This window comes from Ambystoma mexicanum, chromosome 6q, assembly GCF_040938575.1.
Source record: "Ambystoma mexicanum isolate Mex_15411 chromosome 6q, UKY_AmexF1_1, whole genome shotgun sequence".
NCBI lineage: Eukaryota > Metazoa > Chordata > Amphibia > Caudata > Ambystomatidae > Ambystoma > Ambystoma mexicanum.
The window spans coordinates 84,608,427-84,627,078 of NC_090937.1; the positions used below are offsets into that span (position 1 = coordinate 84,608,427).

An 18,652-nucleotide genomic window follows, 5' to 3' on the forward strand; every position below is an offset into this window, starting at 1 on the left:
ATCCTGGAATAAAAGCTCAAGACTCTCTGGGAGGTTGGGACTTCTTCCACTGCCTGGCTCTGGACGAGCAAATGGATCTCCACTGACAGAGTTGCTGTCCCAATCTCTGGAAGAGGAGACTGGTAGCCGGTACCCTGTAGAGACTACGGATAGGATCCAAGGTTCTGAAAAATTCTGGTGCCAAAACTGCACGTGAAAGGCAAACCTGCGCTCCACCGGAGAAACGTGGCCCCGAAAAGACGTGTCATGCCTTCTTTCCCTCTGAGGCTGTTGCGGAGGAGGGGGATTGGGAAAAGCCCTAGCCCCACCACCCTTTGTTGTTTCTGCCGGTGCTGACTCGGAGTACGGTCAGGTTGTCTGGACCTCCGTTCTTGGAAGCCCTGGAACCCGCCAAACGCCCGCCCCTTGTCTGAGCGTTGATGTGACTGGGTGTACGCCTTGGGCGTGGCCTTAGTAAGAGTAGATAAAGACTCTGCAGTTTGCGTGCGTTTCTTTTTTTTAATCTAATTCCTCATCCGTGGTGGAGTGAAAGAGGTCTCTACCCTTAAATAGAAGGTCCAATATGCTTTCCTGGACGTCTGGGTTAAACTTGGTAGCCCGGAGTTAAGCCATCCTTCTCATGTCGGTGGCGATGCCGACGGCCCGACAACAGTTATCGATGTGGGCTACCATGGACTCCATGATGTCCTGCGCTACCAGCCTAGCTACTCCTAGGCCCGCCTTGAAGGATGATTGGCTCTGTGCAGGAAGTTCCGGTAGGATATCTGCTTTTTCCTGCCAGAGCTTTTGGTTAACGGCTGCCAGCATGGCATACGCTTTGGATTGACGCAGGTGCAAGGAGGCGTTAGAGTAAAGCTTTTTTCCTGTATGCCTCCAAGAGTTTCTCCTCCTTGCCTAGCAGCACCGAGGACGAGGTGGCAGAGGACAATAGAGTGACGTCGCAGCCATCACCGAGGAGTGCGGCTGTGGAAGGGCCAAAAATAAGAGTGTATCCCCCTCCATCTGCCTGTATGTGGCCTCGAAGCACCAATTGACAGGTTGGGCCGAGTGTGTCTTGAGCCACCCCTTCTTGGCAAGGGCAACAACGTCTTTCTGCATCGGGATCCCCGTTCTGGTAGGGGGTCTTAGGGTGAAGACTTCTGCCAAGACCCCCTCCTTGGGCTGTTCGACCTATGGCTGTGGAGGCCCAAATATTCTGCAAAACCTGCAAGGCGTTCATGGAGGTCCCTGGCGGAGGACAGCGTGTCGGGGTCCTCCTCCTCATCTGTGTCTACACGAGAGTCCGGGGCTGTAGGTGGAGTACTGGGTGCCGTAGGCTGTGGTGTGGAAGCCGGAGGCTGCTGTGGAGGGTGGTGCGGAACCGCCTGAACTGTGGGAGGTAGGCGACCCGGAATCGAAGGAGCCAGTATGGGCAGCGGGGGCTGCACTGTGGCCTGAGGCGCCAGAGTCATATGAGGAATGACTATGGGCACCGGTGGGGTGACCGGGGAAGCATGTCCCTGATAGCATCCCAGAGGATGGCCCCCATTAGAGGGGTCCTCATCAGCGATAGGAACCTCTCAAAGAACCCGTCTTCGGAGGCTGGAGAGGTGGCAGGAGATATTGGCTGGGTGGCTGACAGCTGCTGGGGCCGGGGCATACTCTGCCTGGGGTGCAGTGGATAACTGCCCTGCGCTGATTGATAGGCTGTAGACCACGTACCTGGTTGAAACCAGTCCCACCTTATGACTCGTTCCTCCGCCCGCTCCGTTCCTAGGGATGGCACTGGACAGGCGGCCATCTTGTCTGACACAGCGGCCATCTTGTCGAGCTGTCTGCCACGTGTCGGAGACGTGGTGCCTGGCTCACTGGGCCCAGCCTCTCACAAGATGCTTGGTGTTGAACAGGGGGCCTACCCTGCACCTCAGGACGAGGCCTGGAAGGCATATTGCCCTCGACATAACTGCCGGTAGTGCTGCGTATAGGCATCCCCTCTGACATAATGCTGGTACTAGGGCATTGCCCCTCTGTGTAACCCTGTTAAAAGAACCTTTGCGGTTTCTCAGCACTGATACCGGAAGGTTCTGGAGACCCCTCGGCAGTAAGGCCGGTAGCTGGACTAGCCTCAGTACGTGTGCTGGTGCGAGAACCCGAGAGGATCCTCCCGCTCGGGCGCTTCCTTGGGAAGGAGTCGCCATTACGGGGTGTGATGGTAAATAGAGGCCTTGTCCTTGGCCTCGAACGATGATGACAAAGTCCTTGAGGTCCTCTGGAGTTGACTTCCGGAAGAGCTCCCTCCTCCGAGCTATCCTGTTTTTCAGTGCACGTGGAGTCAGTGCGTCGCACACGGAACAGCCGCCCCAGCCGTGGTCGGGGCCAAGGCAGTGGAGCCAAAGAGCGTGGGGTTCGGACGTAGGGAAGAGCCCCTCACAGGCTGGACACCTGCTGAAACCTGCTGAAGTCAACATGCGCCGGGGAAGCGCATGGCGTCGGAGGACAAAGTACCTGATTGAAAAGAAAACAAAAAAAGATAGAAGAAATAGCCAGGGAAGAGCGTGTGGTATTACATGGCTGAAGCCAAACCCATGAGCGTGATGAAATTGGCCCATTCCCGTCGACGCGGAAAAGGCGACTGGGAAGCGCGCCCACGCGCCTAAAGGGAAAGAAGATTTGTTCTGGTGAAAAAGGTTCCGTCTCCCATCCCTAGCGAGGGACGCCCATACAGTATGGAGGAAAGGGGACGGGAAGTTAGAGTAAAAGGCCTATACTAAATAAAATAAAAAATAAAGAAAACTATTGCCAAACCTTACAACTAGATTAAAAAAAAGTGTGGGATAATGCTCACAACAAAGAAAAAGTGTTCATAAACGATATGTCAGGATGTGGTAGCCATGGTCTCATTTCCGCACGTTTTGAGCATGGGACAAGGCGGGACTCGAGCACAGCACCCTCTCGAGCTTTCCCAACATGAGACAACAGTTCTGTTACCAGCTATCAGGACCTTTGAAGGTTAAGTCTCTTTTCATAAAAAGTCCCTTGCTTTTGAGGACCAGCTGTCTTCCTGATAACAAATAAAAAGTTCCTTTTTGATTGTACTTAGGGTGACTATTCTTCACCCCTCAGTCCCTCCTATTCACCTGTTACATTCACAAGCCTTAATGTCTTTTTAAACATTGCACTGTAGACATCCCTCCATCAGGTTCATTCTTGTCATCACAATGTTCTTTAGGGCATCAAGCTTCGCCCCTTCCTGTCGGCATCCCTCTGGCGGGTTCACTCTCGCCTTCCACACCGTTCCTTCTCCTTTCTCACTAAGCGGGATTAATATCTCTTCACTTTCCATTAACATATATGTCAAGGACTTTCGACTGTACAAAGGATTTTGCCAGACCTCTGTATGTCCACATTGACCTTTTTGTTCCGGCCCTCTTAAGGTCTCGTGGTATCGGTAGTTTCAACAAACAAGGGATCAACCAGAGTCTCTCGAATGAGCACCCATGTGGTGCCGGCCCTTCTGCAGCTTGGTTCCCCTCTCTTGTTAACAGTTGTTTGAACATCCCTTATTCTGCCATTTGAGACTTTCGTTCAACACAGTTTGGTTTCTTATCGACTCTCCCCTTGACTCATGGGCTGTGATAAACTGCTTGCCCTTTCTTGTTTCTGGAGTCAAGGATGGTACCACGGTAGTAGACGTCTCTCCAAGGACTGGTTATCAGTGTAGGAGGGCTCTGTGTGCCGTTGACACCTGCTGCAACATATGGTAGCTATTGTTCACGATCTTATGATTCCTTCCAGGGAGGCTTCACAGGTCTGGGTCGGAAAGTGCAAGGTTGCTTGTCGCCCTTTCAGTTCTCGCCGCCTTTCTCCTCCTTTTGAATTGCCGTACTGGATTAGCTACATCGTTGTGCGGACTGCCTTGCTCGTAATATGCTCTCATGCTCCACCTTTTTTTTTTTACCCCTGTGGGGAATGGAAAGGGCCGTCAGGTGTGTGATTCTAGTTAATTGCACGACTTTGCATGACCCTTGTGTTGGGACATGTCAGGAAACAGCTCTGGTGTTAGTCCGTTGTCTTTCTTGGTAAGCGAAAATGTTTGTGTCGAAAAGGGGGGGGTAGTGTTTAAGTATCCTACGTGGTAGGATGAGGAAAAGGTGTTGTTAAGAAGGGGAATACCGCGTCTCACCAGTCGGTGTCCCACTTACACTCCCCGAGGACCCCCCATCCAGGTGATCCTCCCTCACTGGTCCACTCCCAGGAACTGGATCCAATAGCGATGGCCGTGTCCTGGTCACCTGGGTGACAGATCCCTGGGGACAAGTCAGGGAGACACCTTCAGGTTTCTCACACTTAAACAACATGCAAAAAAAAGATCCTGAAGCCTGATTTACAGTGACATTTTCAACCTGTGTTAAAGCTCGAAATTATCTGAACACATATTTGAAACAACACTAACTGAACTGTGGAGACAAGAATACTTTGTGGTTCTTTTTTTAACTGTGATTTGGGACTTGGGTAAGGGCACCCCGAGTTCCAACTTGGGGAAGGAAACCCAGAGACCTGAAAAAACTGTTGCATCCTAAATCCAAGAAAGAGACTTTTGAGACTTTTCTTTGTGGAACTATTTTATGTTTGTTTATTTCTTTATAGTGCACACTAGACCCGAAGGTATCAGGGCGCAGGACATAAGAATACGTTCAGCTTGGTTATATAAGGGCAAAAGAAGTACATAGTAAGATCATATAAAGACATATAAATTTACATGCAGGACTAATTACAAAGCTCACTATATACATAATAAGAGTCAAAAATACCCAAAAGTATACAATGAGCAAGAGCAGGAGAGCCACAAGGTTTGTCACATCAAGTACAAAGTATAGCAAAAATATTTAAACTGGCATCTAGGTGATAATGGCAGCTGCGGCATGGCGATTTACTTGTCGTTCTCTTTCAACCAATTGGTCATGTTCTGTCTAAATTTAGTAAAGGTTTGGTCTTCTCTTACGAGAGGGGGGAAGGAGTTCCACAGTAGAGCTGCCTTAACTGGGAAGCTGGATCACCCAATGGTCGAGAGTTTAAAACGTGGTACAAGGAGACAGTTGGAGTTGGCTAATCTGGTCGGTCTGTGAGATGTTTTTCTGATAATCCTATCCGTTAAGTAAGACGGTGCTTTATTATTTAGACATTTGTGTATGAGGGTGGCCATTTTGAGTCGAAGGTTGTCAAAAGCAGATAACCAATTGTGTTGTCTCCTGGTGGAGGAAATATGTTTCTTTCTTGTTATATTTAGTGCTGCTCTCAGAGCGTTGTTCTGAAGTACCTGTATTTTTTGGATGATGTGTTTACTCGCACCAATGTACAGGGCATTACAATAATCCAATTTGGAAAATATGAGAGCTCTGGAGAGAATTAGACAACTGTTCGTGGAGAGAAATTGTTTGCCTGCTCTGATTAGTTTGCACGTATATGCAGAAGATGCCAGGGAATTTGTTTTGTAAAGTTTAGAGTGGCATCTAGATAGAAGCCTTGGGTCTTCACCTCCTTGGCTACTCTGATAGTTACCGTCAATGGTGAAGTATGCATAGTCCGGACTTAAGTTGGACAAGTGGACCGTGGTGCCTAGGATGATGAGCTCTGTTTTAACATCGTTCACGCAGGGTCCAGGGGTGGCCATCCATGCCTGAACGATAACATGAATTCTATTCACCAAAGCCAGGTCTCCGGCACAATCTCCGGTAAGAGGTAGGAGGATTTGGGTATCGTCTGCATTATTCGTGTAGGCGATACCCAAATGGTCCATTTTGTCAAAGAGGGGCTTAGTGAATACATTATAGAGGGTCAGCGAGAGGCAGGATCCCTGGGGTACACCACAGGTAATGGGGATAGGATCTGCTGATGCCGAGGGTGAGAAGACTCTCATAGTCCTATTGCTCAGGAATGACTATCCATATTATGGCTTCCTTGGAAAAATGGGCTGCAGAGTCCAAGTGGCAGCATAAGACTTTATGGTCTACCAAGTCGAATGCAGCCGAGAGGTCTAGGAGGAGGAGTAGAGCTAATTGACCCTGATCTCTGAGTTCATCTATTTGGGCTTTGAGATCAATTAGAGCTGTTTCCGTGCCGTGTTGAGGACGGAAACCGGATTGGCGAGATCCTAGTAAGAGGTTAGATTCTAGGAAATTCTGGATTTGAATATATGCCACTTTATCTAAGATTTTTAAAAGGAATGGCACAGTCGTTATAGGTCTGTAATTTGTGGGTATAGTTGGGTCAAGGGTTTGCTTCTTAAGGAGGGGAAGTACCCAGGATTCTTTCAGATTACTGGGGACAGTACCAGATGTAAATGAAGCATTAATGAGTTTAGTGATGAAGGGTGCAAGTTCTCTAGCAGCATCCTTGATAAGTTGTGCTGGGCATTGGTCGCCCTTACAATTGGATGGTTTGAGTCCAAGTATGACCTTCTCCACCTCAATAACAGAGACTTTGGAGAAGCTGAAACGCGTTTCTTGTTTGCAATAAGGCAACAGCACCTTGTTAGGTGTGGACAGAGGTACTAGTGAGGCTTTCTTTTGGACAATCTTAGATTGGAGACTTTGTTGGTTAGGGCGTGCTGAATGTCAGTGCACCAGATTTTGGGCCTCATCACGACTTTGGCGGTAACCCTTAAATCCGGCGGTAGCGCTATTACCGCCGGATTTAAGGGTCCGCCAAATCAGGACTTCGGCGGATTTTGCCCCAGCTCTGAGCTGGGGGGAAATCCACCGAAAATTCGCGCTCATACCGCCGGCGGGAAATCCGCCGGCGGTATTAGCGCGAAATTTCCCCATTGAGCCCAATGGGGAATGGGGCATTCCCGAATGGGCTCAATGGGGAATGGGGATTAACATTACCGCCGAACTCGTGATCCGGCGCTATTAGCGCTGGGGAGTTCGGCGGTAGGGCAGATAGCACCGGCGCTAATACCGCCGGCGTTACCGCCCAAGTCGTGATGAGGCCCTTTGTCTTTAATACAGTTTTCTTGCGGTAAGATGGGTGTTTCTAGTTCTTTTAAGATTGTGAACAGTTCTTTGGTGCTCGATTTAGCCTGTGATATTCTGTTATTATACGCCTCCTGTTTAGCAAGGAGGATGTCTTTCTTGTATTGGGTTGAGATATTGATCAGGTTTGTTTTATTTTCTGATGAGGGTAAGAGTCTCCCAGCAGTTTCACATTTTCTTTTGACTAGTCTAAGATTGTGTTGAGATTTTTTTTAGGTTTACTCTTCCTTAATTTGAGAGGGGCAATATCGTCAAGGGCAGTGGTCATAGATTTATTGTATTCTTCAACTAGAGAGTTAGGGTCCATGTTATCAGGTAGGGAAGTTGAGGTTAGGTAGGATGTGAGGATGTAGTTTGTCTACTGTAATTTTTTTTTGTTCCTCGTTAGAGTAGATGGGGCAAGCGGGGTAGTCTGAACTATAGCCGCTTTAGTTGCCAATGTAAATGACAGAAGATAATGGTCAGTCCAAATTTGAGGGGCTATGGTAGTGATTGAGACATTACAGTTGTAGTCTGCGATCCAATCAAGGGTTCGACCTTTGTCATGTGTAGGTAGGTTAACTTTCTGGGTGAAGCCTAGTTCTTTCAGAATATTAGCGATGGCAGTGGATTGGGGATCCGTATTATCATTAAAAACCTAAATTAAAATCACCTAACACTAGGGTTTGAGAAATATTTTTTAAGTTATTTGACAAAGACATGGAGATATCTTCACAGAAGATTCCAATTGGGCCTGGTGGTCTATAGATAAGATGAATATTCAACGTGTGGGAGATGGCAGTAGGTATTTTGACTGATAGTCATTCGCAAGATTTCAGAGTAGGTGAAGTGCCTAATCTCATGGAAAGGTTATTTTTTGCAATAATTGCTATGCCTCCTCCTCGAGAGATATGTCTATCAGCTCTCAGGATTGTATAATTGTCAGGGACTGCAAGAGAGGGGGCAGGGCCTGCGGCATCATGCAACCAGGATTCTGTAATGGCCAAGAGCTCAATGGCTCAAGGTTATCTGCTAGGATGATGTCGGATATCTCAGTTGTGTGCGCAACTAGGTATCTTGCATTTATTGGGGCCCCTTTAAGATTAGGTAGAGGGGTTTCTGACGCATATGGTAAATTGGATCTAGAAGTGTCTTTACTAATATGCATGGCAGAGTTAGGTTTAGGTCTTTTAGGATTAGTCAGGCCTATATTTGACTGTGTAGATACTTTATGGGGTAGGCTAATTTTTAAGTGGTTTAGTCTAGCTACTTGTTTAGCTGGCGTTTCATACAGTTTGGATAAGCGTGCATGCAGTCTAGTATTTCTATCAGGGGTACTACATGGGGTCTGTAGGATGGAAGGTCCTTGCTGTAGGCTAAGCTTATGAGATGATGTAGGAATACCTGTCATCATAGGAATACTATTTAAGGTCGTCATAGAAGAGTATATAGTAGTCAGGATTCTGGCAGGTGATACTGTGATGATGGGGAAGACAGTGTAGCGTTAGCCACACTACCTTAAATATGGTACCTAGTAGGAGTCTATTAGGACATAAAGGGTGCATAATGACTATGGGTTGCAGCAGTGTAGTAGTAGAGGAGAGTGACCCTTTGCTCTGGATAAATGTTGGTCCGAGCAGTTAAGATTGAGCAGTAGAATGCCCTGGATGACGTATGTTGTGGTCTAGTCAACAAAACCGTTGATTAAATATGCTTAGCTGTTGTGGCTATCCTTCTAGTCCCAAGGGACAATATACCAGGTAGCTATCTATGCAAGTGGATAGGCTGTAGCATCATAAACAATGTAGGATGTATAATAGGGTGTTATAGTGTCTTGGACCAATGGTGCTATTCCTTTAGCATCGATCAGTTTGGCAGTTAGAAATCATCAAGTGGTATGCTTCAGTTTCCAGGCTAAGTTACTTGAGCAGTTTAAGCAACAAATACTATACAATTAGACCGTTGATGGAACACTGCTGTATTCAAAACTATAGCGATAAGACTGTATGGTAACAACTATGCAGTTTTGTCAAGGAAGTCTCGTCTAGAATGAAGGAAATTATTTCCTAAGTGCATCCTGTACATTCACAGCATACGTTCATGCTAATATGTATAAGGCATAGGCAACAGACTACAATGGAGCAACAGACATGCATCAAGAACATATTCAACATAATCATAAGGTGTCGCTCATTGCATACAACGTTTATAAGTCGTGCATATGTAAAATGCAAGGGTGTGCAGTTAAAAAGTCGAAAACATTATGTTGAAAGTTCCGTAAGTAAAAGAAAGGGGTAAAACCAAAAAACAAAACAAAAAAAAGGGGGCGTTGGGGGAACCCCCCATTTCGAACAAAAAACAAACAAAAAAAAGACATTTGAATGTTTTTTTTTCCGACATGTCTTTCGACATAATGTAATTGAGAATTAAGCACTATAAACCAAATGCAAGATATGCATAGGTGAAATATTCTGTATGGTACATGTACATTGCTGTACTCACTTATGCATGTGCAGGAACAGGTCTGAGAGTATTCGAGAGTCCAAGTATAGTCGCGTTCAGGCACAGACAGGGGGGCCTTAGTTCGTAGGGCCTTTGTTTGGGGGCACCGGCTTCCGCCTCCGGTGGTGCCCTATTAGCCAAGAAGGCTCAGGTGACCAGGTTTCTAGGCAACCAGAATAAACATAATACAGCTTTTTGAGGCCTATCTTGGGATAGACGTGTACCATACGGTGGAGGAGGAACACAAGCATAACACCGAGGTGGCACTCAAGAAAATCGAGAAGTGTATGCTATTTTGGGTTAAGTTGTCCTTAGCAATGATGGGACGGGGTGCAATGCTAAAAATGGTGGTCCTGCCTAGGCTTCTGCATTATTTTAGCAATATTCCATACATGATACCTAAGAAGTTCTTTGCTAAACTTAACAGTATGTGTAGGGATTTCTTGTGGCATGGTACCAGGAACAGAGTGGCACTGTGGAAGCTGCAGAACTTTTATGAAAACGGGGGGATAAAACTGCCCAATTTCGAGGTGTATTACGTAGCAAGTCAGCTGCAATATGTGGCTCAGTGGCTTTCAGATGAGGCGACCCCTGAATCTAGGCTATTTGGACATGATTGTACCTCATTTTACTTGAGAGAGATGATCTGGCTGCCAAAGTCTGAAATGAGTGAGCGCCCCCGGATGATGATGCTCGGGTGGCAGATGTGGCATTGGGCATGCCGGATGATGGAGAACCCATTTCCATGCTCCCCGCAGGTACCGCTAGTCGCGTTGACAGGGGAAGATAAGCAGTTAAGGGCGATAATCAGGAGCCATTGGGAATCGGTGGGGCTAATAACGTTAGGGGACGTCTGGCAGGTGGGGGCCATTTTGGACTTTGAGGCCCTTGAGGGGGAAACAGGACTGCATGCGGGCCAGTTCATCACATACCAGAGACTTGTGCAGAAAATCCGGGAAACGTGGCCTGAAACTGAATTAGAAGAAGAACCAGATGCCATCATAGAGGTAATATATGATATATCGGATGGGGGACATGAGATTTCTAGGTTGAATGAGATGGTGATGTCTAAGGTTGGGAAGGACTTGAAGCAATTGAGACTAGATTGGGAGGCGGAAGTGGGAACCCCGATAGAGGATGGGATGTGGGAACGGGCACTGGGATACCATAAGAAGGTGTCAAGGAATGCCAGACTAAAACAAATACAACTATATATAACGCACAGAGCATATATGACGCCTATGAGGATATCCAAGTTTGAAAACGCTGGACGACAAGCATGTCCCAAATGTGACGAGGAGAAAGCTGATATGACACATATGTTTTGGTCATGCCCAGTAATTGAGCGTTTCTGGGGAGAAGTGGCACAAAAGCTAGCTGAGAAAGGGGTCACGTTAATCATAGATACAGGGGGGGGGAGACAGGGACCCTGATGGCATGGAAATCATTAATAGCGGAATTGTTTGTAACAATACAAGAGTGGTCAGAATCTATAGGAAGCGAGACCCCGCCGCGTGCGGCGGACACAGAGAACGATGAACAGACAGGCTCATGAAGGGGGGGTCAGAGGGGGGGGAAGCAGTGACCAAGATTAAAGAATTGATATAATTATTTGGATGTGAAATGCACTGCGTGTTTGGTTGTATTGTTGTTTTATTTGATTAAAATTAATAAAATTTGTTTTTAAAAAAATACAGCTTTTTGAGGCCGTGAAAGGTGTGGCAGCCATCTTGATTTTGCTTGTGGCGAGCACGCTGAAACCACAGAGTGCAGACTCCACGTGGCGCTGCTTGCAGGTAGGTGCAGCGGTAGTAAGGGGCAATCAGGTGAAGGTAGCTTGGGGGAAGGGCGCTAAAATGAAGCCACAAGCTGGAAGCTGCTCAGTGTTAAACAGTTTTCTTTTGGTTGCTGACATCCCTACACATTGTACAGATATAGTTGAGAGGGCAAGTATAGTGTTTGGACACAGACAGATTCCCAAGTTGAACTGTTTGACTCAGACTTTTCTTAGTTTAATTTAGGTAGGGAAATTCCACTTAGCACAGGGCAAGTTATGGCTTTTTTTCCATCCTGACATAAGTTAATACGATTGGTTGTTTTGAATTTGAAATCTGTTGTCCGTGTCCTTCTTCATGATACCTTCACAGGGGTCAAAGATGTTGTCCAATACAGAATTAGAGTAAAGTTCTAAACATATTGTACATCACTAACATTAACAACACACAATATAGGCACAGAGCACAGATGTTCTTCACATTAATTGTCCATAAAGAGTAATGAGAAAACATAAGTCAAGGCGTACGAGGGTCATCAAGAGAACAATTCCAATGTACACAATTTTTGTAGAGAAGACCATCACTGTTTCTGTACTTTATCGTTAACCACTGTTCTATTAATTTTAATTTTGTAAGGGAATGAGCCATATATATGGATAACATCTTTTAGGACTGTAATCTAGTGTGTTCATTGCCTGTCAATTACGAAAGACCAAAATGTCCATTACACAGTGAGACTAGACTAAAGAAAGTTATTGCTAGAGTGCCAAAGGGGTATGGTAAATCTATGCTGTTAATACGTTCAACATAATTAAGAACTAGGGTTCACTGCAATAATAGAAAATGTCCACCAGGCCGGCTTTTTTGCTTATTTTCATAGAAAAATAATGCTGATCGTGGGAGAAGGCATATAATAAAGTATCATACTTACAGTAAGATGATACTGCCTCCATATTTCTGGGCAAGCCTGAAAAATACAAATAATTAAATAGGTGGGAGCATGGAACAAAATACTTTAAAAATGACTGATCTTGTTATCCACTGGTCAGAGGGAAATTAAAGTCCAAAAACCTTTGAATTGTAGGTGTACACATCTCTTACCAACACAGCCAATAAGTGCATTTGCACTTCACCACCCCACAACATTTTCCATTAATGGAATGTGAGAGCTAAATTAATTTTGATGTTTGAGGCTTTCTGTGCGACTGCAGCAGCAAACATTTTCCTTACGTACACAGTCCTTTAAATGCCTAGTTGTATCTGTGTTAATGGTTTATTGCCAAAAGGAATGGGTAATGTTGTAACCACATATTTGATAGATAGGATGTACTATTATTTTTCTTAATTTTGTATTGAATTTAACTGACACAAAAGAAATGCATCCCCTACAAGAGATCTCAAACAATTCATAACAGGACAAAAATGGTGCAGGGGTTGGGGAGTAAAAGTGGGCTCAAAGATAGATGGGTTGGAGGCGAGGGTGAGATGTTACATTACTTGTGCTATTTGACTGTGTATCTAAATATAGATCATTAGAAAAATAATAGATCACAGTATATTTTCAGAAGACTCCTTCCTGGCAAAAGTGACAATAGAAAAGATGTTCTTTTTGCTGCTTTCCCCCCTGTGAGACTGTTGGGTAAGAATTGGTGCACTCACACTGTGTGAGACTACACAACACTTATCTGCTTGGTATTAGGTAACCCACCTTTTGTTATGGGTCTGTACTACACAAGTTGGTAGTGTGACTGAGCAGCCAGGCCTATCCCAAGAGGGGTAAATGTGAGCTGCAGAGCTGTACAAATGAAATTCGTCAATATAGGTAACACTTATACTCAAGTTTTCAGTTATAAATAGTTATTTATTTAACATGTTTTTAAATTAAGCATTCTTTAAGAAGGCAATTTGTTGTAACAATGTAAATAAGACTTTAAAATTACTTTTCAGAATCAAAACAAGTTAGTGGATAATCTTTGGGATATGCTTCTTACACAATTCCTACACACTGAGGTGACTTCAAACACAAACACTGTAATGGCATTTATATATCGCACTAATAAACTTTGCATATTCTGAGGTTTGTAGAACGGAAAGGATTAGGGAAGTAAAAAGGTTAGAACAGTTTCTCTGTAAATGTGAGGATAACTAAATCCTCCAATGAAGTCTAGACAAGCCTTTCCCAGCAGCCCCAGTACACAACAGGCTACCACCTATGAGGGACAAACAATATCAAAGTCAATGGAGTTAGAAGAGTCTTCAGGGAGCCAGGACAGCCAAAGTTATTTAGCACACAGTCTATGGATCTGATGCAATTCTTAGATCAAAGTCTTGCACAAAGTTTCAGAGTGGTTCAATAAAATCACTGTAGGGTCACAAGCTGTAAACTTGTGGGAAGGGAGTTGGAATCAACTTGAAAAGAAGGTAAGCCAATGCATTTCACAAGTGAGAAAAGCACGGCTACATGCAGTGAGGTAAGTACCCCAAGCCTAAACAGTACCTCTGGTTAGAAGAGTGGTCCAGCTGGCTTCGGTCTTGCTACAGTGGTGCAGACCCTTGTTCCTGAGCCTGAGCCGTGGGGACAAGAGGGAAGACGTCTGGAGGGCACCTGCGGCGGTACTTGGGAGGTCATCGGCAGCTACGGGCTCTTTTCGGGTCAGATGCACTTCACGGTTTCAGCGCTTCGCAAACAGCAGCGATGCGGATCACAGATACCAGTTGGACTTCCTTCACTCCTTCGGTCCTGCACTCTGGTGAGGGGACTCTGGATCTGGAGGTCCTGCTTCTGGAGGGTCCTTAGGAGGGCTCCTGGAGCTTCTAGCCGGATTCTTTACCGCTGCAGACATTTCACTCGACTACAGACACTCGACCCCTGGCATTGGGCTTTCGAAGCAACAGAGAGGCACAGCAAGTCGGGGATGATGGTCCAGTGTTGTATGCCTCGGGGTTAGTTGGTCCCACTAACCCAAGGGGAGCAGTCGTTCCGTCCAGAGTTTCTCTGTCAAGGTGAAAAAAGGAGTTCAGCACAGCAGCAGGGCTTCACCTGGCAATTCAAAGGTCCAGGAGGTTGCAGCAAGCTTTGTTCATGGTTTCTTCGTTGGGTGTTTCTCCCAGTGGTTGACTCTGCCTGTAGTCCGAAAACCCCCGTCTTTTAAGCAGGTTTCTTCCATTCATGCACAGCCTAGACTGTCAATCATACAGCAGTGTGGCTGTCCTAAAAGGACAGCCAGCCAGCCAATCGGGACTAGTTGCATTCCTAGAGACAAAGGACAGGGGAGTTTCGGGACCCTCCCTTCACATCTTGTCCTTCCAGACTGGAGTCAGGGGCGGGCTTCAGGGCTGAAGCCTCCCAAAGGCAAGACAAACAAAGGGCTCAAAACTGTCTCAACGCACAGAGTAAAATCCAAGAAATACCTCACAAACAGAAAATGGCGAAAAAAGAAGACAGAGCCATTTTGACAAAATGGTCACCAATGGGTGCTGTACTGCAGCTGAGAGTTCATTCAGCCTGCGGTAGAAGAGCACAATGGTAGGAAAAAGTAAACCACTGCCACCAGCCATTTAAAGTTGTGAGGGTAACATAAAAATGTTACATGTGAATGTAGGATAAGGGGCTACTAGGTAACGCCCCAGCACTCCACATAAAATGGTATGTGCTGGACCTACAAAGAGAAAAGGTAAATAAAGTAAATTTTGCTTTACTGTTCTTGGGAACTGTAGTTCACCCAAGAAAAAGTATTTAAACCTTATGAGAAATATAAAGGATTTCTCAGTGACACTGCACTGAATGTGCTGTGTGTCACCATACAAAAAGCAGATGCTGATGCAGTTTGTCAAACTCTTAAAACAGTCAAAACACAAACTCCAAATCAGGTAGAAACACATGAAACAGTGAGAAAAAGGTCTCACTCACTCTGGGGTTAAAATTAAAACGTTGTAAATCCAGCAGAAGAGCCGAGGGTCTCTAAGGTGGGAGGATTTTAGCGCAGAAATTAAAAAATCTCCCTAACACAGACAGGCATGCTATCAAGAGATGACACAGACAGGCATGCTATCAAGAGATGACACAGACAACAGATTTCCAATTCAACAGTAGAATCTTTATTAAGTATCGGGATGGTGTAATGCCTAACTTGCTCTATAATATGGTGGGATTTTCCCCACCCAAGGAAAATAAGGAAAGTCTACGGCTGCAAGTCCAAATCAAAAGCCTGTGTCAAAACCTACACTTGCCCTCACATCTAATACTAAATGTAGTGTAGGTTTATTCTAAATTAACTCAACAGTGTTCCAAATAAAGTCTGGAGTGGCTTCTAGCTCCCTTCCCCAAGTTCAGGATACAGTTCTCACAATTGTAAGTTTCAAATATTCCACCAGGAATTAGATTTCCCTTCCCCATTTTCAAAGCACACTTGGTTTCAGTACACAATGTTCAACTGGGTTCACACTATTCCAATAGGAGTTCCGAGTTCCCTTCCCCAAGCTCGAAGTACTGGTTCACAAAAACAATCTCAGAATATTCAGTAGGAGTTTAGAATTCCCTTCCCCAAGCTTTCACAGTTCTCCTAGATTTGTTGGGGCTTCCTAGTCTTGGCGCAGTTGACAGACTGCATGGTCCACTAACTACAGGTCATGCAACCAGTTGCCCATGCCCAAGCTTTCTATCATCTTGACTTGGGTTTGTTTGGCTGTTCACGATTAATTCAAAAAGACTCATAAGTTCATTAGTTGTTGAGCTATCTTTCTTGGCACCTTTCTCAATCTCTTGCCCAATTTCCACTTTGTCGGCTTTCACAGAAGGCCTTTTTTCCTATTTGTTTAGTTTTAGTTTTGCCAGTTCGACATTTTGCTCAAACTTCACTGCTCCCCTCGGCTGCTCGCTCACACCTTTCACAGTATCTTTTCTGTAATATTGATAGCTCTTGTTACTTTCTAATTCTCCTTAATTGCTCAGAGACTTTTGAACACGTGAAACTTTTTCATATGTGACCACTCTGATACATAGTTTCTAGACAATTCATTACTAGCATCACGTTCGTTTGTTTCTTCATTCCGCTTTAATAGGAGTAATTTGAGAATGTACCAATTGCACATGACCACTCCGATTCAATGTAGCTTAGCAACTTCAATACGCGAACTGGGTTTCTTACATTCTCTGAAACTCACTGGTCGTGTCGCTGTATTCTTCAGTTTCCTCGCTCAGATGATTTTTTATACTTGAGGTCAGGGTCTCAACACCTGCCCCTCAGACACCACAGGGCTGGTTATCTCCACTCAGGGTAACAAGCACTGTTTTGCCCTAACAAAGGGACTGACACTCTCCACCGCTCCCTTATACTGCCTTCACTGGCTCCCTGGAGACATGGCTCAGTAGCCACGCATTTGCACTCTGCTTCACCTTGCAGTCTTTCAGCGTCTCAGCGTTCCGTTCTCGCTTGGCTCATTGCGGGTTGGGCCGGTTCCTGCTGCTCTCTCCTCTTGCTCAATTGTGCTTCACCTTTTATACACCTTTGCCCTATCAAGGGGTTTCAGGTACGATTATTTGGCCTGGCTTGTCAGACTCCATTTTAGACCAATTACTGGGACATGCCTGACATTCAGTTCTGTAGTATTCAAGATCCCTCTTCTTCGTCCCAGTACTATAGTGCTGTTTCCTATAGGAAGTCTGCATTACTCTTTGAGGCGTCTCCCTCTTCTCAGTACTTTGTGTCAATTCAAGGGAAAAATTTGAATATTAACAGCAATATCCCATAAAAGCTGAGGGAAGGAAGGGTAGGTCAGTGTCAGGAAAGGGGGGGGGGGATACCATTGCTCGCCCTCCGGCACCCTCTCTCCAATCCCCAAGGACCCTCCACTCAGGTGATCCTCCCTCGCTTGTCCACCCCCAGGGTCTGGTTCCAAAAGCAATGGTCCTTCCCTGGCCACCTGATCAGAAGATCCCTGGGGAGTGGTTATCACCTGATCAGAAGATCCCTTGGGAGTAGTTGTGAGAGTGCCTTCAGGTTTCTCACAATCCACAGACATCTACATAACACCCCACTATTTGCTGGTGTTTGGAACCGGTCCTGACATTTGTAGGCAAGTGAAAGCAGGTCTGTTGCTGGGAATATGTGGTAGCCGAAGGCTGCCAATGATTGGACAGCCCCTGCTAGTTTGAATGGTGCAGATGCTTGCTATTAGTGGGCTCGAGAGCGATGGGATTGAGGGAACTACAGCTCGAATTTAGGGTAAGAGGAGGATTCCAACAGCCATTCATCAGGTTGCCACTGGAGTTAAGAGTCCTTCAAAGTGTAGCATCTGGCTGAAGACCAGTAGATCGTTGTTTCAGCCAACCAGTGTTGACTTCGGCAAAGTTCTGCTTCTTTGTCAGATCGCAGTAAGTCCTTCATCAGTGCTTCAACACCTGGACATGGGGTACAGGGGGGAAGCAACCTGTCTCGATGCCTGCTTGAGGATACTACCCCTGGAAGCCTTTGGAATTGTACCAGGACCTACCTGTGGAGTGACCAGCTCCCGGCTGGGCTACCTTGCTTCACTGGTTGCCGTCCCAAGTTCAGACTTGGGACTCTGGTGATGTGCAACTGGTCAGACAAGAGCCTTTCCCCTGCAGTTGCAACTCTCCAGCAGAAAGACAGCAGAAATAGTGGCCTTTCAGGACCTGCTCCTTTGTCTTTGCCCCAAGAGTCGTATGCCGCTATCGACCACAGTGTTCATCCATGTGTCCCGCCTGCATCTCCAGCATTCTGGTTTTCTCCCTTTCACTGAGCAAAGGTCGGACAACTGGCCAGTCTAAGGGACAATCAGGCCAAAGTGCAGCACTGCCAACTATCCGGGCCTAAATCACAATGCCGAAAGTGACCTTGGCACCAGCGAACCCTAGATTCCCTCCAATGGAAGCACGGCACAGAGTAAGTGGGCCCAGAAAATTGAGATGCCTCAAGTTGTTTTTGACTGAATCATAGTATGCTGGGGTGGAGGGGGAAGTTTACATAACGGTTTCTACAACATAGGGTTTAACAGTTGGAAAGTCCTACCTCTTCCTTGCCTGGTCAAAAATCAACCCCAGGGCTTCCCCCTAAGTGGGCTGGTGCGAGGACCTAAGAACCTTACTTGCCTGGTTCTTCACTACTTACATGTTGGCTATATAAACACTTGTTGTGCCTGCTTAACAGGCTCATAACACTCTACAAAGGACTAACTTGGGGTCTAGTGCCCTAAAAGTCAGAAGTCCCCATCTCCTTCAGTAGGGAAGAACTTTTAAGTACAGAGCCTTATTTTTATAAGGCGGTGTATTGTTTTTTGTTTACTCTGAATTAGTAACCTATTTTCTAACTGGATTTATTACTTACCCTGGTTTTCTTCACTTGCTTTACTGCAGAACAGTAG

The 18,652-nt window shown here is 45.8% G+C and overlaps 1 protein-coding gene across 2 annotated transcripts in view; it reads right to left on the reverse strand.

The window, feature by feature from the left end:
* The window catches only part of ZCCHC7 (zinc finger CCHC-type containing 7), a 607,337-nt gene that overhangs the window by 300,676 nt on the left and 288,009 nt on the right, over positions 1-18,652 (reverse strand). For both annotated transcript variants that reach the window (XM_069630519.1, XM_069630520.1), the window contains exon 6: positions 12,201-12,236. In XM_069630519.1, the coding sequence (XP_069486620.1) occupies positions 12,201-12,236 (36 nt within the window). The remainder of the gene's footprint in view (positions 1-12,200; positions 12,237-18,652) is intronic.